At 35.8% G+C, this 23,390-nt stretch overlaps 2 protein-coding genes and 2 long non-coding RNA genes across 5 annotated transcripts; 2 read left to right on the top strand and 2 right to left on the bottom strand.

The window, feature by feature from the left end:
* The first annotated feature begins 1,609 nt into the window (after window positions 1-1,609).
* Window positions 1,610-4,786, top strand: LOC141836883 (group 2 truncated hemoglobin 3-2-like). Its single transcript, XM_074724352.1, has 4 exons — window positions 1,610-1,766; window positions 1,848-1,978; window positions 4,312-4,456; window positions 4,560-4,786. Exons 1-4 carry the CDS (start codon window positions 1,627-1,629, stop codon window positions 4,657-4,659), a joined length of 516 nt encoding a protein of 171 aa, XP_074580453.1. The 5' UTR covers window positions 1,610-1,626; the 3' UTR covers window positions 4,660-4,786.
* Window positions 4,787-6,232: 1,446 nt separating this feature from the next.
* On the bottom strand, window positions 6,233-9,424 carry LOC141842130 (uncharacterized). The gene is made up of 4 exons (XR_012602856.1): window positions 9,252-9,424; window positions 8,884-9,004; window positions 7,218-7,300; window positions 6,233-6,451 (listed from the first exon to the last, which is right to left on the bottom strand). It is a non-coding gene; the product is annotated as an uncharacterized LOC141842130 (long non-coding RNA).
* A 3,093-nt stretch (window positions 9,425-12,517) lies between these two features.
* LOC141842129 (uncharacterized) lies at window positions 12,518-15,174 on the bottom strand. Of its 2 annotated transcripts, XR_012602855.1 has the most exons (4): window positions 14,950-15,174; window positions 14,646-14,765; window positions 12,977-13,051; window positions 12,518-12,764 (listed from the first exon to the last, which is right to left on the bottom strand). It is a non-coding gene; the product is annotated as an uncharacterized LOC141842129 (long non-coding RNA). The 2 variants fall into 2 exon arrangements; XR_012602854.1 differs by lacking the exons at window positions 14,646-14,765; window positions 14,950-15,174 and adding an exon at window positions 13,166-13,837.
* Window positions 15,175-17,454: 2,280 nt separating this feature from the next.
* LOC141842128 (sterol 3-beta-glucosyltransferase UGT80B1) lies at window positions 17,455-23,136 on the top strand. Its single transcript, XM_074730347.1, has 15 exons — window positions 17,455-17,542; window positions 17,635-17,706; window positions 17,835-17,928; window positions 18,014-18,156; window positions 18,249-18,319; window positions 18,954-19,035; window positions 19,435-19,536; window positions 19,628-19,683; window positions 20,118-20,152; window positions 21,000-21,219; window positions 21,826-22,041; window positions 22,132-22,191; window positions 22,281-22,320; window positions 22,573-22,794; window positions 22,901-23,136. Exons 1-15 carry the CDS (start codon window positions 17,471-17,473, stop codon window positions 22,955-22,957), a joined length of 1,542 nt encoding a protein of 513 aa, XP_074586448.1. The 5' UTR covers window positions 17,455-17,470; the 3' UTR covers window positions 22,958-23,136.
* The last annotated feature ends 254 nt before the right edge of the window (window positions 23,137-23,390 follow it).

Below are 23,390 nucleotides of genomic sequence, written 5' to 3'. Positions count from 1 at the left end.
AACCCACCCGCCAATCCGCCCGTCCGCCGACACCCGCCACCCGCCGAATTTGATGCGAAAAAAAAATCGAGTTGGGTTTAAATTTTATTAACCCGCCAATGGTGGGTCGGGTGGGAAAATTGCACGAACCTGTCCGACCCGCCCGCTTGCTCAGCCCTAACTTGTACATCCAAATTTTATTTTATTTATTGAAATTTAAAAAAGAATAAATTTACAATATTATTAAAAATGTAAAAATAAACATGCTGATTGGTTTGCAAAGCGGAAAGCTGAAACACTAAATTGAAGAAAAGTATGACGTTCAACAAATCTCCTCCACAAAGAAGGTTGCAATTGCAAACAAAAATGCGCCAACCAAGTTGAACCGTATTCATAATAAAAATCACATGGCTAAGGAGAATTCCAAAAATAAGGTTCCAGTTTCAGTATCCTTATGAGTTTGTTTTCATGTTTTTCATTAAATTTCTATGAAACAATAGATGTTACAGTTCCCTCTTTTACCATGATGCCAAAACACTGTCAAGAAAGTGACTGCTTTGGCTATCAGTGTATAATATCAGTCTTGTGACTTTGTGTAATGGTATAAAATCTCCAAAGTATGAGCTTCTTGGATGGTCTGTTGAGTACCTTATGCCGGAGAGAGCTGAGTGATCGAGTGGCCGAGTGACCGAGACACTGAGTGATCGAGCCGAGTGGTTGACTACCGAGCTGAGTGGCCGAGACACCAAGTGGCCGAGACGCCGAGCCAAGTTGCTGGGCCGAGTCGGCGACTACGGAGCCGAATGACCGAGTGTCGAGGCAAGTTGCTGGGCCGAGTGGGCGACTGTCGAGCCAAGCTGCCTAGCCGAGTTGCCGAGGTAGGTGGCCGAGTGCCGAGCCGAGTGGCCGAGTGTCGAGGCAAGTTGCTGGGCCGAGTGGGCGACTGCTGAGCCGAGCTGCCTAGCCGAGTTGCCGAGGTAGGTGGCCGAGTGCCGAGACAAGTGGCCGAGCCGAGTGGGCGAGATACCAAGAGGTCGACTGCCGAGCCGAGTGGGCAAGATGCTGAGTCGAGTGGCAAGATGGATGAGTTGCCGATGCCTGCATTCAACGCAGTTTCCTTAAAACAGATTCGTCCCCTCCAACAGTGCTTAGAGGTAAAGATGGACGTCTATTTCCTAAGAGAAACGATGAAGCACAAATCGTTCTCGATGAACTGATTATGTCTATTTCCTAAGAGAAACGATGAAGCATAAATCGTTCTCGATGAACTGATTATATCCATGGGTTATCACAGGGGAGGGAAAAGAGAAGCCAACGAACATTAATGGGCTATTTGAGTGGGATGGCCCATTATGGGCTGCAAAGGAAGGTGATGAGGAGATGGCCACATAAGAACACACCTAAATTCGCACGCTTCGGTACGCGTCAATAAAATCCCATTCAGCTGGGCCCTGCATTGCAAGTCTCTTTGTTAGTCCAATAGGAAGACGAGTTTTCGAATGGGTCAGGCACTGTTATGAAGCATTAAAATAATACTCTTCCTCATCCTCGACCGTCCGATGGACGAGTGTGGACTAGCACCGACACGAGCCCTATAAAGATCTCCCTCGCTTCGAAATCATTGAAGAGAAAGAATATATTAAAAAAATGCAGTCGCTGCAGCAAAAGGCGTCGGAGTGGAGCGGGGTGGCGGCTAGCGATGCCGTCGCCATCGACGAGACCAACCTCTTCGAAACCCTAGGCGGAATCCAGCCCTTCATCGACCTCTCAACCAATTTCTACAATAGGTGAGGCCGATCTACCTCTCTCTCCGTTGTAGTTGATGGATTCTGCCCATTTTTGATTTCGTTGTCGTTGTTTGTCGGTAGGGTTTACGATGACGAGGAGGAGTGGTTCCGCTCGATCTTTTCGAATTCGAAGAAGGAGGACGCGATCCGGAACCAGTACGAGTTCTTCGTTCAGAGGATGGGAGGCCCTAATCTGTATTCCCAGAGGAGAGGTAAGGGGAATTTATGCCCTGTTTACCTCGAAGTTCGAAGGGCGGATGGAGGAGGGGAGGGAAAAGAAGTAACGGTGGGAAAAAAAAAATCTCCGGCCGCCGCGACTCACGGTCAGATCGTGAGCTAGCGGCTGCGATTCGCAGCCAGATCGTAGCGACCTCGCGGCGGCGCCGTTCCCAGGCAACGAGTTCTTCTGCCTGGGTTGCGCTTTTCCAGAGTTCGCTAACGCTAGCTGTTCCGGAGTTCGTCGATTCGCAACCGAAGTTTGCGTTCGTCGGTAGGGAATTTATGGGAGACCGAACGGAAACCTGGAGCAGTCCCTTTTTTACCTTGTCCCTGCTTCGGAGTAAACAGGGCATTACTCCTTGCTGTCGGATTGATATTTCCAGCTCTTCTATTAGTCGTTTCACCTTATGAAGCGGCAAAATTAAATTTTATCTGCCAAATTTGTCATTGCTTATTTTAGCTTTACATTAAAAGAGTGAGACTTAAATGAAGATTCTACTAGGCATGCTTTCGATTTTCATCTAATTTTTAGTTCTTTTTGTTAATAATCATCTCATTGCATCTCAGAATGTACAGTGGTAAAATCACCTTTGTGTGAAGGATGAGGTTCCAAAGCTGTCAGGTCTAGTCTCTAAGGAGAATTATGGTTAGGAACTCCTGGAATGGGTACGGTGGTGTCCTACTCCTGTGCTCAAATTAGGCATGGTATATTAGTCAGAAATGCTAATGTCTAGGTTTTGTAGCTACTAGTTCTTTATTCTGTTTGGATATGTGTTCGCCTTATATTGCCTCTAAGGTTTATGAAGTTGTGATCAAGGGTTCTTGATTGCATATCCTTTCCGGTAAGGAAGATGTTTTCAAATTTTCTTTAATGCATCATTATATTTGCATGTAGCTGATGACATAACTGAGTTTCTTGATAATCTTAGTTAAGATTGGGTCGTTGATGCATATTAGAAATCATTTTATCCTTTGAATTTTAAATTGTAGTTATTTTTTTATAATTGTGCTATTTTAGATGTCAAAAAGTTTGGCATCTTTTTATTTGGTAGGTATTTCTTTCAAGTTAGAGTTTTTAGTATTCGAGTTATTTGTTAGTTTTTTTTTGTAAAAGTTGTATACAATTTGTTTTCTAAGTTATTGAATAGGTAAGTGGATGTTTATTGTTTGAGTTATTTTATTTCCAATTTTAGTTGGGTTGGGACCTTAAAAAGATCTCAATTCTCCCTTTGTAAGGGGTCTTTGAATTAATAATATTTTATCCTCAATAATTTTGTCATTGTGGAAGCCTGATGCTTCAAGTTCGCCCCTTTGCAACTTGGTGATGCATTGGGCATAGATGCTTATTATAAAGGAGGTAGTCTAGTGCATAAAACTCCTGTCAATACGGGATCCTGGGAAATGGTCGGATCATATTAGGTCTATTGTACGCAGTCTTATCTTACATTGCAAGAGACTGTCTCAGTGACTCGAACCCGTAACCATAAGTTCACACAGCAACAATTTTACCGTTGCACAAGGTTCCCCTTCTCATAGTTGCTTATCATCATGAACAAAATGTTTGTACTGATACAAATATTTGCGGATTGGCTAAGATATCTCTTGCTACCAGCATCACCTGTCTAATAGATTATTACATTCTAACCTTCTATATATGTACAAGGTAAATAAGTTGTCCTATTATTGTGGATGTTGTCTTACCATTGGCTTCTCAACCTCAGTGAATCAGTGCATTATGGTTGCAATTGGAAGACTTCACAACTAGTTTTTAGTTTTATTGAGCCCCTTCTTTTTTCATAGTGTTGTCAAACAAAAAGTCATGAGATGTTCTTATACACCAAGAAGAAAGGCTATAAATTGTGGCAACCTGTTGTCCCAATAAATGCTAATATCTTGCCAAAGTCAAGCTAACTAAAGTCAGAAACATCCCCAGGATGAGTTCCCCTAGGTAATTGCCACATAAGACTATCAATGCATTCTTGTGTGCAAGTACAACAATTAAAGAATGTTGAATGACCAAACTATTCTGTGTAGATTACATGGTAGATAGCTAGCTAGATGTGACAATCAGATTGACTATAATAGCATAACAAAATATAGATCTGATGCTTTCTTGTTCCTCACTTCCATATTATGATATTTTGGTTCCCCAAGAAAGAGAACTTGAGAATCTAAATTGGAATACTATGTCAACTAGTCTGATACAGAAAAGAAACTGAGTAAATGCTTCTTCATAGATTTTACTACTTCCAGGGCTGCTTCTATAATGAAAGGAATCCTTTTGCTGAATTGTTTCAACATATTCTCACTCGAATCATTATTGCAGGTCATCCAGCTCTGATCAGACGACATGCACCATTCCCAGTTACACACCAAGCTGCTGAGAGGTGGCTGCACCACATGCAACAAGCACTGGATAGCACCTCAAGCATCGACCCCGATTCAAAAGTCAAAATGATGAATTTTTTCAGGCATTTACCTATCACTAATTTCGTTTTTTTTTTCAACGTCATCACGTCAATGTATCTTCATATGTTGATAATATGAAAATTATTATTGTTTTTGGGCTTTCAGGCACACTGCTTACTTTCTTGTGGGTGGTAATGAGATGACAAAGCAAAAGCAACACACTCAATGTAAGCATTGTGCACATGGGTCATCCGCATCCACATAAGATTTAACTTGCTCTTCAATTGACAATTGTTTGACATTATGTATAATACTCGCCAAATCATGCTACTCTGTCGAACATGTGCGAATGAATCTCATGAATGCACTCCGTTACTGTTTATCATTTCACACCCATCAGACAATATATCATGTTCATCTTCATGAATCTCATGAGTGCATGTTCTCATTGTTTAGTATCCCCTTAACTTATTCAGATAGGTTGAACTCTGTTTTATTGAAATGGACTTGCGGTACTCTTCCTCCTATATGTTTTTCTAACAATTGGAATTATTGTGAAGAAAATGAATTATACAATGTTCTCATTTGACAATCATCCTTTATTTCATCATCCTTTGTTTACAAATAATGGGACAAATTAATGATATAAAATACCTAATTCAAATAAAAATACATACATTGTGACAAATTGATCTTCCAGTTGAACTGAGGCGTGTCATCCGTGGTGTATGATTTGTGATTATCAATGGATGAGATATGTTATAAGAAGGGCAGTGATCATAAGAATATATGCAATTCCTTGCTCTATTGTTTTACCTGCCAAGAGGAGATAATTAGTTACCACAGCTCTAAACACATGATATCCAACTCTGAAAATGAATTCAATTGCATACCATCACTGGTTGCAGCACCTATGGTTATCATCGTCTTTGTTGTTGTCGTTGTTCCTTGACACACCAATGGATGAAGAAGCACCGCAATCAATGCATAGGTTAGCATGAGAACTGAAACCTTAATGGAGGCCATTAGTGATCTCGAATGAACACTGAATGAGAGGTAGAAGCGAGAAGGCTTAATTGTTGAGCAAATGGATTGATGCCTAAGTTTGTATGCCTCGCTAGCTAATTGCATGGATATATATATACAGAGATACATCATATAATATACACTGGGGCATTTGAACGGTCCAATAGAGCCACCAAATTTGATCAAGTTAGGATGGTTTAAATGAATTATAAATCAAGCGTAAATTGGGCGCTTGATGTCTGTGGAAGCATTAATTATTGAAGTCAGTTAATGACCAATTAATACCTTTAATTAATTGTTTCATAAGTAGCCAGCAGATATATATATATATATATAAGTTTTGTATGTACTCCATGCGGGCCTACTGAGTGCCCACATCAATAGCTCTATCCTTATTTACTCAGTAAATGCGTAAAATATCTTAATATTTTATCTAGATGATAGTTACAACAAATTCCACACATAAATAATCTCATTTACAATCGATTGCTAAATGCATTTAATAACGAAAATTATAGAGCTTAAATTTTTTATTCGCTAATGTATTTAACCACGGGATTAAATTTCTATTATTAAATTTAACAATAATAATTTAAATTCATTACTAAATTAACAACAAATTTAAATCAAAATACTCTTAAAAGAAGATTAAAATCCTATATTATATCACAAAATTTAATAGCGTCATTAATTTAACATCATAATTAAATTCCATTGTTAAATTTAACAAAAAATACCAAAATACCCCTTAAAAGAAAATTGAAATCTTATACTATATCACAAAATTCAACTTAAAACTCAGAAACCCTAAACAAAGCAACATTCAAAATTCAACTTACATTCAACATTCAAAATCCACAAGTTACAACTATTTAACAACAAAGCAACTTTCAAAAACAATTACATGGTTCAAAAATAATACATTCATCACTTCCATCACAAAACATGGTTCAAATTTCATCACATCCCATCCTGCTCAAAATCAAGTACATTCATCACTTCTTTGCCTTCTTCCTTCTCATCGTCCCATCCTGTAAAAAACAAACAGTTCAAATTCCACTACATTTTCTATTTTAAAACAATCATGCTCATATATGAATCCAAAAAAGGTAGATATTAGTTGGAGAACTGCATATTGAAGTCTTATATATCATAGATATACAGAAGATTAAAACTACTTATCAAAAAAATGGCGGAGCGTGACCAAATTTAGGGACTGGGCTGCCAGTCAAACAAAAACAAAATACAGTCGAATATCAAGTTCAAATACAAAATACGAGTTTTACAAATCGGCTCTTCGAGATTTCATATTTTTAAAACAAGTAATAATGTCATCATAGCTGAATTTCCTTGCAATCTCCTTCTCAACATTCACCAACAAAGCATTCCTCAAAAAATCATCTTCAATCTTGTTCCGTAATCTTGTTTTTACAATCTTCAATGTCTTCCAGTTTTCACCAAACTATGAGACAATTCAGTTATTGTCTCCACTTGCCTCAAATGATCATCATCTGAAATATCAATAAGAAAATGCTCCAACTGATTCTCTAATGCCGCTATCTCTAGAGCAGTGAAATCGTCTGGATAATACTTCTGAACACATTGACTGGGCTATCTCTAGAGCAGATTTCTCAATGGGCTTAGGCTTAGAGAGGTCAGAGACTAGGGCTTCAATTTTTTTTTTGAAGATGGACTGGGCTACAGCCCAGTCCAGCCATAACGACGCTCCGTCGTTGTACTTATCAAAAAATACACAAGCTGATAAACACAAATTTAACATACTTTAAAAATATATACCTTAATGAGAGCTTGGATATCGAATATAGTATCAAATCCAGATTTTCAGATTTTCAAGTGCTGTCTTTTAATCAACATTATTCCTGAAAGGATGTAATACAATTATAGTTGCATATAATATCAAAATTAACAAAATCATTTTGCATGTTTTACGAGTGATAAATAAAAAGACTAAGTTGAAAGTCTACTAACCTAAAAAGAATTGTTGTTACGGTCTTGAGTCTCTTGGGAATCAAAATTATGCGGCATTGGAAGAGTAGGACTCATGAATGGTTGAGACGACATAAAGCGAGATATGAAATTTTGCATCTGTTGCTCTACTACCGTCTTGACCCGATCTTCCATCGATTGCTCTACTGCCGCCTTGACCCGATCTTCTACCGCTTTGATTTGATCTTCCACCAATTGCTTTAGTGTCGCGAATTGATCCCTCAATTCTTGATTCTCTTGTCTTAACGCTTGCACTTCAGTAGATGAAGAACTCGGACATTCCTTGCGCTTAGGATTAGACATACACAATCAAATGTCTGAGAGCCAAGATTAGAGAGAGTTCTTTTTGCTTCCACCGACAACCTCTCGAGCAATAGGGGCAGATGACGAAGCAACAGAATGCCCAGTTGATTTAAACAAATAAGGCTCTCCGTGACAATACCAGTTGTAATAATTTAGAACAAATCCATTTTTACCTAGATGTACTTTCACAGTATCCTCATCACGGAAAGCTTTATTTCTACATTTACAATGATTACATGGACAACGTAATTTATCACCATCCATACAGCTTGGATGGCGTTTAGCGAAGTTCACAAACTCTTCAACTCCATTAAAATATTCATCAGTTATAAATCCATTTGCTAACCTCTTGTACATCCAAGTTTTATCCATATTCATTGAAACCTAAAGAAGAATAAATTTACAACATTATTAAAAATGTAAAAATAAACATGCTGATCGGTTTGCAAAGCGGAAAGCTGAAACAGTAAATTGAAGAAAAGTATGACGTTCAACAAATCTCCTCCACAAAGAAGGTTGCAATTGCAAACAAAAATGCGCCAACCAAGTTGAACCGTATTCATAATAAAAATCACATGGTTAAAGAGAATTCCAAAATCAAGGTTCCAGTTTCAGTATCCCCATTTTTCCTTATGAGTTTGTTTTCTTGTTTTTCATTAAATTTCTATGAAACAATAGAAATTACTGCTCCCTCTTTTACCATGATGCCAAAGCACTGTCAAGAAAGTGACTGCTTTGGCTAACAGTTTATAATATCAGTCTTGTGATTTTGTCTAATGGTATAAAATCTCCAAAGTATGAGCTTCTTGGAAGGTCACTATTCACACTAAGCATCCTTAATAGTTGAACCAAATCCAGAGAAGGCACCCTGTTATGAATAATATATAATCCATTTAAAGCATATTATATCTATGATCCAGTCATATTTTCCCCATTTCAATGTGTGATTTGGTTCATTCAAAGAAATTTTGACTTGATATAAACGAAGGCAGACATCCTATTCCTAGGTCTGCTACAAGTCTTAACAAAATAAACCATATTAACAGATGGTTGTATCTTTTATATAAGAAAAACTGTAACGAAACTAAGAAAAGAAGAATGACAATTAAATAGGAATTGCAATTTATATGATGATATGATACTAATCACTAACCTTAGATGCTCTGGTAGTTGAGGCTGATCTAACAATAGTACACTTTGCTGGTGCAGCAGGTACTTGGCTCTCACTAGAAACCAGAGGAGCAGCTTGAGGAGTTCCAGGTGGAGTTAGAATCCTGTTAACATTCAACTTGTGAAAGCTGTTCGTTCATGATATCAGAGGGGAAAAAAGTAAGAAAAAAAAAAAAAGGCAGAGAAATATAATTGTAACTCAAATAATTCAAGTGTAAATGTAAAATATATTGTTCCCATCACAAACAAATCAAGAAAAACTGATCAGACTGTTCTTCATGGAGTTGTGCATCATCTAAACTTTCTTTTTTCCTTCAATAGCAAAAGAAAAAGAAAAAGTTGAAAGCCCACCTTCAGTAATACAACTGCGGACTGTGAGGCCGCGGCCAAGGCGCGACCTGATCTGGGCACGGCGAGGTCGTGCCTCGGCTGCCCTGCCACGGAGAGGGGAGAGAAGCTTAGATCGCGTGAGGAGCGAGAGCAGATAGAGATCGGGGGAGAGGAGATCGGAGATCGCGGTGGTGAGGAAGGAATTGGGAAAGTTACCTAGCGCGGTGAGGAAGGAATTGGTAAAGTTACTTACGGGAGAGGGGAAACACTATAGTTGTTATTCATTTTAATTTTGTAAAAAAAAAATTAATTATTAAATTAACGATGAAAATAAATATGACTAATTAATGATAAAATATTAATTCGATTTTAATTTAATGATGAAATTAAATTTAATCATTAATTCAGTCATTAATAATCAATTTTCTTGTAATAAATGACAAAAGAGGGAAATAACATTCACTATATAGTTTCTAATTAAGCCATCAAATAAATGTTTATTTGATTTCCCAACTTCATACACAATGGAACATTCTAATAGGACTCCAATAAAAATAAATATATTTTTAAGTAGACCAAATTAAAGAAGAACATGATCTCATTTTTTTTCACTCAACAATGAGCAATGAAGGAACATGAAGCGTGCCATCCATGAAAAGCATCAATGGAGAAGATATGTCATGAGAAGCGCAACCATCATAAGCAAGTAGGCTATCCCTTGATCTATCATTTTACCTATAAGAAAAACAAACAATACAATTAGTTAATTAATTTTATCATACTATACCACCACACTATGTAGAAATTATCGAACACTATCAATTACCATCACTTGTTGCAACTTTTGCTTCATTCGTTGCCGTCATCATCTTCGTCATTGATCCTTGACACAAGAATGGATGAAGAAACACTGCGATGAACGCGTAGGTTAGTAGAAGAGTTGAAACCTTGATGGAAGCCATGTGCTCTCAAATGAAAACTACAAGTGATCAAAATATATAAGATAATTGGTTGAGCTTCAGTTAATGAAGTGTGGTGCCTAATTACATGCATGGATATCTCTATATATAGAGGGAGTAACACTTGAGATAATTTGAATATTCAGCTTTTAAGCTGGTGTGGATTAATTTATTAAACGTACAGCAGCCGATTGGTGTTAATTTGTGAGGAATAAGTGAAGTTAATTAACTGTTTTTGAATTCTGAATTGACAGGTAGCTTCTCAGTCAATAGTCTGATAAGGTTCACTAGTTAATTGCTTAAGAGATTAATTAACTTGGTGGCGCATTTGAGACGTTTCAGAGATGGTAGATTAATGTATTTGAGCCTTTAATTAAATGCTAGAACTAGTTGTATATTTTGGTGTATTAGTTCTAACTGTTTGTTAAAATTAATAGTAAAAAATCATTGAATTGAATTAAGAAAAAATTTTCAGCACTCTAAAACTCCATTATCTCAATAAACAAGACTTCTCCACACTGATCTTTCTTCTGCACACTCTCTCTCCGTGGCTTGAACATCCAAAAGACTGCCGTCCATGGATGGTTTAATTCTCCAAGCTACTCTTTAGGCAAAGCTCTGGCTTCCCTTCTTTTTTGCAGAGATGAGGAACAAAAATCAGCTAAGATCCTTCCTCCTGAAATCCAGTTCTCTCTTCAAACCTTGAAATAATGTAACATTGCTTATCAAATGAAGGAGTTCTTAAAGAAAGCACTGTTGGCCATATGGAATGCTTAATCCCATTCAACTCATTTCAAAATAAATCAGTTCAAAAAGATATGATATATGGCTTAGGCATTATAACTCTTTAAGCAATTTAATTAGCAACATGTTTTTATATCCAACTTGATGTCCTCTCAAAATAAAAGTGTATACGATATTTTTAGATTGTCCCTAAGGAAGGTGTTGAAGGTGACTTCATAGAATCTTATATCATGCTTTGATATTTGATGCTATAGTGTCGATATCGATGATCCTGTATCTCGTTAGATATATTTATATTTTGGACATGTGCTCCGATAAAATATTTTCAATATGAAAGAAATTAGTGGGTTTTAAAAAATTAATACACTATTATTTACATATCATTAAATATATATAAGAGCATCTTCCATGGTAGGAGTTAGTGCAGGAGTTTTATGTGACTCCTACACTACCACATCAAAAATAAAAAATTTCATTCATCTTTCCACTATAAAAAAAACTCCCAATAACTCCTTTATGAATCTCATTCTTTATTTATCTTTTATATTATATATAGATATAAAATGTATTTAATATATTATTATTTAGATGTATATATAAATAAGAACCGTCAAATTATAAAATAATTTTATTTAAACAAATAAAAAGGAGCACTTTCAATGTTAATAAAAGGAGTTCTCTCCCACTATGAGAGGGGGATCCTTCTATTTGATAGTCATTCACGATGGGAGGGGAGCTCATTATGGATGCTCTTAGCTCTTTTGGTCTAACTATCATATAGTAGTTTTTATTTACTGCTAGTGTTAGTATGTGTTTTTCTAATTGCAACTACTATTGTAAAAATATTTTTCTGTCGACCAAGAAAATAAATTTATTTGTCAATAAATCAAGAATGAATGGATAAAATATTATTAACAACAACATCAATGAAATAAAATAATTTTTTATATTTTGCATCGATAAATTTCAAGTTGTTTTCGTATTTGGATTGCTTTAACTCTGCATTAACGTTGTATTGACTTGCATACGCCAAAATCTGTGCAGAAATTAAGAGATTTATTTAGAAAAATCATTTTATGGCATTTTTAAAAATAAATCTATAGATATTTTCTCCCTTGTTGCAAACTTAGTTTTGTCATCGCTTAAATTAGCGACTTAATTTACTCAGTAAATGAGTAAAATATCTTAATATTTTTTCTAGATGATAACTACTCAACAAATTCCACACGTAAATAATTTCATTCACCACCACTATAACACAAACAACGATTAACGACATAGCTAATAGATTACTAAATACATTTAATAACAAAAATTATCAAACTTAAATTTTTTATTCACTAAAATATTTAACGACCAAATTAAATTTAATGACAAAAACTTAAATCCATTACTAAATTTGCTATGGATTTAAATGAGAATACTCATAAAAGAAGATTAAAATCCTATATTACGTTAACGATGAAAATTTAATCACATCATTAATTTAACATCATAATTAAATTTCATCATTAAATTTAATAAAATTACCAAAATACCCCTTAAAAGAATATTTAAATACTACATTACATCACAAAATTCAACTTAAAATTCAGAAACCCTAAACAAAGCAACATTCAAAATTCAAGTTACGTTCAACATTCAAAATACACAAGTTACAACTATTTAACAACAAAACAACATTCAAAAACAATTGCATAGTTCAGAAATAATACATCCATCACTTCCATCACAAAAACAAGCACGTGGGTCAACTTTCATCACATCCCATCCTGCCCAAAATCACGTACATTCATCACTTCTTTGCCTTCTTCCTTCTCATCGTCCCATCCTGTAAAAAAGAAACAGTTAAAATTCCACTACATTTTCTATTTTAAAACAATCATACTCATATATGAATCTAAAATTAAGGTAGATATTAGTTGGAGAACTGCATATTGAAGTCTCATATATTCTTACATCATAGATATACAGAAGATTAAAACTACTTATCAAAAAAAAAAAAATACACAAACCGATAAACACAAATTTAAAAATATATACCTTAATGAGAGTTTGGATATCAAATATAGTATCAAATCCAAATTTTCAAGTGCTGACTTTTAATCAACATTGTTCCTGAAAAGATGTAATACAATTATAATTGCATATAATATCAAAATTAATAGAATCAATTTGCATGTTGTACGAGTGATAAATAAAAAGATTAAGTTGAAGGTCAACTAACCTAACCTAAGAAGAATTGTTGTTAGGGTCTTGAGTCTCTTGGGAATTAAAATCATGCGGCGTTGGAAAAACAGAAGGATTCATGAATGGTTGAGACGACATAAAGCAAGATATGAAATCTTGCATCTGTTGCTCTACTACCATCTTGACCCGATCTTCCATCGACTGCTCTACTGCCGCCTTGACCCGATCTTCTACCGCTTTAATTTGATCTTTCCACCGACTGCTTTAATGTCGCGAACTGATCCCTCAATTCTTGATTCTCTTGTCTTAACACTTGCAGTTCAGTAGATGAAGAACTCGGACAGTCCTTGCGCTTAGGATTAGACATCACACGATCAAATCCAACTTTTGTCTGAGAGCCAAGACCGTAGAGAGAGTTCTTTTTGCTTCCATCAACAACCTCTCCAGCAATAGGGGCAGATGACAAAGCAACAGAATGTCTAATTGGTTCAGACAAATAAGGCTCTCCATGACAGTACCAGTTGTAATAATTTGGAACAAATCCATTTTTACCTAGATGTACTTTCACAGTATCCTCATCATGGAAAGCTTTATTTCTACATTTGCAATGATTATATGGACAACGTAACTCATCACCATTCATACAGTCTGGATGACGTTTTGCGAAGTTCACAAACTCTTCAACTCCATTAAAATATTCATCAGTTATAAATCCATTTCTTAATCTCTTGTACATCCAAGTTTTATCCATATTCATTGAAACCTAAAGAAGAATAAATTTACAACATTATTAAAAATGTAAAAATAAATATGCTGATCGGTTTACAAAGCGGAAAGCTGAAACAGTAAATTGAAGAAAAGTATGACGTTCAACAAATCTCCTCCACAAAGAAGGCTGCAATTGCAAACAAAAAAGCGCCAAGCACGTTGAACCATATTCATAATAAAAATCACATGGCTAAAGAGAATTCCAAAAACAAGGTTCCAGTTTCAGTATCCCCATTTTTCCTTATGAGTTTGTTTTCTTGTTTTTCATTAAATTTCTATGAAACAATAGAAATTACTGCTCCCTCTTTTACCATGATGCCAAAGCACTGTCAAGAAAGTGACTGCTTTGGCTAACAGTTTATAATATCAGTCTTGTGATTTTGTCTAATGGTATAAAATCTCCAAAGTATGAACTTCTTGGAAGGTCACCATTCACACTAAGAGTTGAACCAATTCCAGAGAAGGCACCCTGTTACGAATAATATATAATCTATTTAAAGCATATTATATCTATGATCCAGTCATATTTTCCCCATTTCAATGTGTGATTTGGTTCATTCAAAGAAATTTTGACTTGATATAAACGAAGGTAGGCATCCTATTCCTAGGTCTGCTACAAGTCTTAACAAAATAAACCATATTAACAGATGGTTGCATCTTTTATATAAGAAAAACTGTAACAAAACTAAGAAAAGAAGAATGACAATTAAAAAGGAATTGCAATTTATATGATGATATGATACTAATCACTAACCTTAGATGCTCTGATAGTTGAGGCTGATCTAACAATAGTACACTTTGCTGGTGCAGCAGTACTTGGCTCTCACTAGAAACCAGAGGAGCAGTTTGAGGAGTTCCAGGTGGAGTTAGAAGCCTGTTAACATTCAATTTGTGAAAGCTGTTCATTCATGATATCAATTGGCAGAGAGATATATTCAAGTCCCCATCACAAACAAATCAAGAAAAACTGATCAGACTGTTCTTCATGGAGTTGTGCATCATCTAAACTTTCTTTTTTCCTTCAATAGCAAAAGAAAAAGAAAAAGTTGAAAGCCCACCTTCAGTAATATAACTGCGGACTAAAACAGGCCAAGGGGCGACCTCGCTGGGAGGCCGCGGCCAAGGCGCGACCTGATCTGGGCACGGCGAGGTCGTGCCTCGGCTGCCCTGCCACGGAGAGGGGAGAGACGCTTAGATCGCGTGAGGAGCGAGAGCAGATAGAGATCGAGGGAGAGGAGATCGGAGATCGCGCTGGCGAGGAAGGAATTGGTAAAGTTACCAAGCGCTGGTGAGGAAGGAATTGGTAAAGTTACCTACGGGAGAGCGGGAAACATATAGTTACTCATTTTAATTCTGTAAAAAAAATATTCAATTGTATTCCAATTTACTCTTAAATTAAATTAACGATGAAAATAAAAATGATTAATTCGATTTTAATTTAATAATAAAATTAAATTTAATCATTAATTTGGTCATTAATAATCAATTTTCTTGTAATGAATGACAAAAGAGGGAAATAACATTCACTATATAGTTTCTAATTAAGCCATCAAATAAATGTTTATTTCATTTTCTAACTTCATACACAATGGAACATTCTAATAGGACTCCAATAAAAATAAATATATTTTTAAGTAGATCGACCAAATTAAAGAAGAACATGATCTCATTTTTTTTTCACTCAACAATGAGCAATGAAGGAACATGAAGCGTGCCATCCATGAAAAGCATTAATGGAGAAGATATGTCATGAGAAGCGCAACCATCATAAGCAAGTAGGCTATCCCTTGATCTATCATTTTACCTATAAGAAAAACAAACAAACAATATGATTAGTTAATTAATTTTATCATACTATACCACCACACTATGTAGAAATTATCGAACTCTATCAATTACCATCACTTGTTGCAACTCTTGCTTCATTCGTTGCCGTCATCATCTTCGTTGTTGATCCTTGACACAAGAATGGATGAAGAAACACCGCGATGAACGCGTAGGTTAGTAGAAGAGTTGAAACCTTGATGGAAGCCATGTGCTCTCAAATGAAAACTACAAGTGATCAAAATATATAAGATAATTGGTTGAGCTTCAGTTAATGAAGTGTGGTGCCTAATTACATGCATGGATATCTCTATATATAGAGGGAGTAACACTTGAGATAATTTGAATATTCAGCTTTTAAGCTGGTGTGGATTAATTTATTAAACGTACAGCAGCCGATTGGTGTTAATTTGTGAGGAATAAGTGAAGTTAATTAACTGTTTTTGAATTCTGAATTGACAGGTAGCTTCTCAGTCAATAGTCTGATAAGGTTCACTAGTTAATTGCTTAAGAGATTAATTAACTTGGTGGCGCATTTGAGACGTTTCAGAGATGGTAGATTAATGTATTTGAGCCTTTAATTAAATGCTAGAACTAGTTGTATATTTTGGTGTATTAGTTCTAACTGTTTGTTAAAATTAATACTAACAAATTATTGAATTGAATTAAGAAAAAATTGTCAGCACTCTAAAACTCCATTATCTCAATAAACAAGACTTCTCCACACTGATCTTTCTTCTGCACACTCTCTCTCCGTGGCTTGAACATCCAAAAGACTGCCGTCCATGGATGGTTTAATTCTCCAAGCTACTCTTTAGGCAAAGCTGTGGCTTCCCTTCTTTTTTGCAGAGATGAGGAACAAAAATCAGCTAAGATCGTTCCTCCTGGAATCCAGTTCTTTCTTCAAGTGGTGTTGATTTCACTATAACTGAGGAGAAGAACTCTCTTCTTTCCTTCATTAGTTGATGGCATTGGAACTATTGAACCACGCATAAGGATTTTTGCAATGATTTTAGTGGCACCAAACATGTCTAGTTTTCGTAAATTTTGTGGTTTTAGAAATGTTTGAACATCAAGAACAATATTCACTTTCACACAGGCAATAAACCAAACACTTTCTGGGCTTAATCTCTGATCTCCAACGCTAAGTCGACAGGACGATGAAACAGTCAAACAGATGAGTGAAAGATGAATCAACGCAAGCAACTACTAAATATGAGTGAATGTAGCAGAACAAAATCAACACATCACGAGATTGAGAGCAATGCGATAGTAATTTACGTGCTCATCGATGATTTTTGTAGCAGTGATGCTGTTGCTTTGAGATTCGTGCGTTGGGCCTTTGGGCTGGGAATGACGGTGGGTGATATGCGGAATGCCGTCACTGCCCTATTTGTTGGGAATGGGGAAGAACAAGTCCAGGCCTTCCTTGAGGTCGCTTCCCGTCTCATCTCTTTCATGCAACCATCTCAGCTCGATCACCATCTCATCCATATATTTCTCTCCCTAGTCGGTTTCATCCTGCTCAAAGTGGTAAACTCTTCCTTCTTCGGTGTTTTGTCGAGCACATGCTGTGCATCAGTTTTAATAGTCGTCATTAATTCACGATTTAGTGCTTTGTTTGATCATAAATGATTGTTTGTTTGCAAACCCCTTCAAGCAGTGATCTTTAATAGGATCACCTATTAAATCTTTCAATCGGAGAGAGAGAGAGAGAGAGAGAGCGTGGGAGGGAAGGGAAGGGCGTCGAGGAAGATGGCGGCATACCAAAAACCTAAAGCTATTTTTATGGCGTTTGGAACCAAGGGCGATGTCTTCCCCATTGCGGTAGTTTTTGTTTCCTCCATGTTTCTTATTTCAGTTCTTTTTACCTTTTGGTAATTTCCATCACTTTCTTGTCTTCTTTTTTGTGTTATTAGGCGATTGCTTCTGCTTTTGCTTGTGACCAAAAGCACTATCAAGTTGTGTTGATTACTCATCGTGCGCATCAGGTTTCTAAAATAGTGCATTTTTTATTCGATTGCTCTACTAAATGCCTTAATCGTATTATCTTTTTTTTTATTGTCTTCCAAAAAGATATCTTTTTGTTTCGATTTACTGAGAGATGCTACTATCATAGAGTTTAAGGGTGCATTTAGCAGAGAAGAATGTCACTTATATTCCAGTGAACTCTCCTCCTGTTCTTTCGGTTCATCAGTTTGTTAATATGCCAGGTCAGCTTACAGATATTGTCCTCGCAGTCCTGTCTTCTTCTGTTTGTTACAGTGATTCTCGTGCTTGATAATTTCTCTTGTCCAGATTCAGAGCATGTATCCTTTCCAATTCACAAGAAGAAGATTCAGGCAGCGCACAGGGAAGAATGTCTATCTGCGATCGAAAGTGTCCTCGGAGATTATCCAAACATGAAGAGTGATTTTATTGTGATAAATTTCTTTGCCTTGGTACTTCATTCATTTTGAAGAATTCCTGTATTACTACTTTTTATTCTTTTTTTTTCACCTTGATAGAGAGTTGTAAATCACAACTGATGCAGGAAGGTTGGCATCTTTCTGAAACTTTTCAAATTCGATGTGTCATTGCTTCTCCCTATGTTGTTCCATATAGGTCAGTTCTGCATCTTATTTATGTAACTTCTAGACATTCATTGGCAGTTAAAAACTCATTATTATTCTGACATTCAGTGCGTACATGATTAATGTTTTTTGTGTTCTGTATTGATTGATGTTTTTGGTTTGTTGATAAACTTAACCCTTGCTATTGTTTCTTTCTTATGATTCTGAGGAATAATCTAGATTTAGTCCAAACAAATGCAAAAAGATTTGCAGCATTTTTTTTTCTTTTTATCTTCTATGACTTTCACCCCTCTTTTTATCTTTAATTTTATTAAGCTTGTTTATATGGTTCGCTTTTCATTTTCAAGCCATAGTGAATCAGCATGGATTATCTTTAATTCTATTGCATTGTTTATATGGTTCGCTTTTTCATTTTATAACCATGGGTTTTGATGATAAAAAAGTGTGTAAGTTAGTGCTAAGGAAAAGGTTTCCTTTCCGCAGTTTGCATGTGCCTATACCTTAAGTTAAATTGCCTCTAGGCAGCTTAGATTTGTTGATTTAGTGGAAATCAGTTTTAAACTAATAAGTTATATATGATAAAATTGTCCATCAATTGATGAATAATAAATTTTTTAATTCTTTCTTTTGCATATTTCTGAACTATTCTTTATATTCATATCCAGTGCTCCTTCAGCATTTGCACGCCAGTTCAAACAAGAACTACCACTTCTGTACAAATATTTTCAAGAAGCTCCTCCCAACACGGTATGGTATGTCATTGCTTGTAGTTGTTTTTCCCCATCTAATGCCCTCTTGTACTTGGTATTTAGTCTTGCATAACTTTTCTTTCCATAGGCTGTTGTTTGAAGGGGAAAAGAAACATAGTATTCTGAATAACTTGTTATTTAGACATTCATGGAATGACTTGAATTATGCTGTTTAATTCAACCTTAGATAGAATCAGTCAAACGAAAGCACCAAATAGGAATTAGATTAAGGATACTCACTTTGATATTTTTGTTTACTGGTGGACATAAATATCATCGATGGTATAACCTCTTTCATAGATGAGCTGTTGATAAAATGATCAGTGCATTGTACTTGTATAGTGCAGGTCACCTGTTTTTTGAATCTGAAAGTTGGTTCTCCTTTCTAAGTTAATAGGTTAGTTGGAAGGATGTAGCCCACTGGATGTGGCCACTTTTCACAGAAGATTGGGGGTCATGGAGAAGTAAACAATTGAAACTGAGCTCCATTCCTTTCATTGTAAGTGACTTCAACTGATTTATCCACTAAATATTTGGATGATTATTAATTTATTGTAAACCATATTAACTTGCTTTCTAAAGGATTACAGGATGCAGTAACGAGCCTTCCAATGTGGCATATGCAAGCAGAATCACCAGTATTAATGTAATGCTAAAAAAGTTTATGCTTTTAGAATATATATTTTTTAGCTTTTGCCTTTTCTTGTTGAGAGTCATAGTGATTTCCAATATAATATATCTCTTATAAGGTGCACTTTACATTCTTACACACAGACAACAATGAGGAGTCTAAGATAAACATTTTTTTGGGTTCAAATTCCTGTCAAATATATAATAGTTCAACTTTTCCTCCTATGTGTTTACTTGTGAAATATAATATTGACTCATAAAATCCCGAAAAGAATTGACCTTCCTTGCTCAAAGGATTGAACTGGGTTCATCAGGTGCCTGAATAGTCTATGTAAAATCACTGTGCAAGTAAAGCTGCCAAATTACCAGCACAGGAACTATTTTATACTTTAATATCATGTTCTAGATATTAATTGAAGTGTTATATTAGCTATTCTGTATTTTGAGCAGGTATGGATTTAGCAAGGAAATTGTGGAATGTCCAGGTAATGCATTTAAACTCCACGATAAGTAGTTTTTGATATTTTTTATGAGTAGTTAGTTTTGAATCTGAAATTTGTATGGCGATAATTACTTCTTTACTCTCAGTTTATTTTGGGTCTGTGGTACAATTTTCAGTTCATTGCATCATAATGTGTTGCATGCATGCCACAATGGCTTTCAACTTTCACTCTCCTTCTCTGCGACTCTTAACCTGCTATCTAGAAGGCTTCAACTAAGTATCCTAGAGACGTACACTGCTAGCCTGTTGTTTCTTTCCATGGATTTGGGTGTTTTGTGCAAGAAATTTGTAAAGTTCATTTTTCATTTTCTATTAAGAGATTGTATATTTGGCTGGCTGTAACAAATCTTTCTTTTCTGCTAACACAGCTACACTAGTAAATCAGAAACTTACTAAATGGAAAGCACTGTATTGATTTATATGACTAAGAATAGACAAGGGTAATTTGGTTGAATATCATCTTACTTCGATTAGCAAAAGCTTGACCAAGTACATATGTGTGTCTTTTAGGTGTTTTTTTTCTTGCATGAAATATTAAGAAAGTTGTACTATGCTACTTATGCACTTAAAATGTTATTATTTTGTGACTTATTTTTTTCTTTTTGCCTCATCCTTAATACAACCTTTAACCTACATGCAAAAATTTCTTATTCAGAACTCACATGGTAAATGTCAGAGATCAGTATAATTTATGACCTCTTCTGATCTTCTTTTGTTTTTATACTTTTCACTTGCATTCTGTTGTTATGATTATATTCACCTTTTCTCTATTTGTTTGATAATTGTTGCTTAATATTTTAAACATGGACTAATTTTGAGACTCTTGACAGATTACTGGCCACCGAACACTCACGCCTGTGGATTCTGGTTTCTTCCTTTGGATTGGCAATTTTCATGCAACAGATGTAGGGAAACAGTGTCACCAAATCCTAGTAGCTCTATGACTAGAAAGAGTGAATTGTGTGCCACTCATGCTGATATACAGCAGTTCCTTACAGAAAGATCTTATCCGTGTTTACCAATATTTATAGGCCTAAGTTCCATTGGAAGGTAACTTACTTTCCATAGCCGACCCCACTTAGTGGGATAATGCTTGGTTGTTGTTGTATAGTAATTGCTTGAACTGAAGATGCTTGCCTGTGTGAATATGATTCTTTTCTTGCTTTTTCTTTTTCTTGATAATAAGCTACCAGTGCAGATTTATGAGGTTTCATTTATGTGAAAACTAGAACGACTAGGGGATCCTAGCTCATGGATTGGAGCTTAATGATGGGAAACTTAAAAAAATATATATAGGCCATCAAATCCCTAAGGTCTAATGTTTCCATTGTTTAAGATAGTATTCTTTATGCCAATAGAATAAGGTTACATATTTTTTGGTTCTATTTCTTTTACAAGTCTTGAGTATGTTGTGGACATGGGTAAGGAAATCATATTCACTGTCCTTAGTGAGACCAATGATTGATGTTTCAGTTAACTATGATCTAGATCACTAATTCTTGTCCAGGTATATTAACAAGGATCCTACCAAGTGTTGTGCCAATCTTCTACCAACTTTGATGTTTTTCTTGGGTACAAATGTGTTTTGCTCTACACAAAGTACAATAGAATAGTCTGTCATTTGCCTGTTCCGTAAGTAATTTCTTTATTTCACAGCATGGGCTTTCTTAAAAATCCACATGCATTCCTAAGGGTGCTCGAAGCCGTTATAGAGGCCACAGAATACCATTTCATCCTTCTCACAGCTGGATATGAACCATTGGATGCTTCTATACAATCAATTGCAGCTGCATCAACAAGCAAAGTCGACCCACAGCTCGACACTGCAGATGGCACTCTCCTCTTCAGAGACCGGCTCTATTGCTTTTCTGGGTAATGGCTAGAATTTCTCTGAAACGTTACATATCAACTTTGACAAATTTCTTGAGATTCATGGGTGTTCTTCTAACTTGACATGTTCAGCTCCATACCTTATAGCTGGCTTTTCCCTAGATGCGCAGTTGCAATTCATCATGGAGGTAGGTAAGGAATTAGGAGCAAAGCATACCCTACACAACTTTTGTTGGATCTGTGTGCTTCGTCTAATGTGATGCTTGCTTTAATTTTGCCAGTGGCTCAACTGCTGCAGCACTTCATGCTGGAATCCCTCAGGTTGTGTATAAAAGAGCATTTTATCGGGTTGCTTGCACTGGATAAGAGCTTTAATGTAATTTGAAGAGCCTTGCTTAGTCAATTTCCCCTCTAGTGTTTGAGATTGAGTAGCCAAGACTCTTCAAATTACATTAAAGCTCAGTTTGGTCAATTTATATGCTATGATTTACTCACCACAACAGTACAAAGATCAGCTTTGCATTTCAAACATAGATTATAATCGACTGACGGATCATATATATTTCCCTGCAGATAATATGTCCATTCATATTAGATCAGTTTTATTGGGCAGAGAGACTCCACTGGATAGGAGTTGCACCGGAGCCGCTTCGTAGTTGTCATCTTCTTCCAGAAAACATCAATGCCACAAGCATCAGCCAGGCTGCAGATGCCCTGGCAAGAACCATAAAGTTGGCATTATCGCCTGAGATAAAAGTGCAAGCATTGAAAGTGGCCGATAGGATCTCCTCAGAGGTACTTGAGATATGAAAACTATAAAAGAAATGATCTAGATCTCCCTATAATTGAATTAGATTTTTTTAAAACTATTTATTACTTATATTGCAAGTTTTTTCCCCAGGATGGTTTGCAAGAGGCCCTAAAAGTTCTGAAAGAAAAAGTGATTTGCCGTGAATAGTTTTATTGAACTCACAATGCATCATCATCAGCTGAGATTACTTTACATGACTACAGCTTTTCTAGGTTTCTAGTTTTTAAGATTTCTGTTTATTTAAGCCCTTTAGCCATCTGGGATTATTTAAGTTAGGTCGATCTATTAGCTGTATCTGTTTATTTCAAGTGCAACATTATAGTAGATGATCGACACATGATAATTCTGTGTATTGTTATTATTATTTATCAATTGATAATAAATACAGTTTTGTGATGCAATCTGATTGAAAATATCAACTGCATGGCACTTGTAAAAAAAAAAAAAAAGATAAATCTCAGTCAGTCTCATGGACTCAATCTCTGGAGTGGTTGGTCCGGTCTTACGGAAGTTTCCTATTGACCATCAGAGTAAATCGGAAAGTACATACGACGGCCAATCTAGATGCCCAGCATCCTTT

This window comes from Curcuma longa, chromosome 11 (genome assembly GCF_044706935.1).
Source record: "Curcuma longa cultivar G26 ecotype Majalengka, Jawa Barat chromosome 11, ITB_CL_G26_1.1, whole genome shotgun sequence".
NCBI lineage: Eukaryota > Viridiplantae > Streptophyta > Magnoliopsida > Zingiberales > Zingiberaceae > Curcuma > Curcuma longa.
Note: the sequence above shows the minus strand (reverse complement) of the source record. Positions and strands in the feature narration are given on the sequence as shown.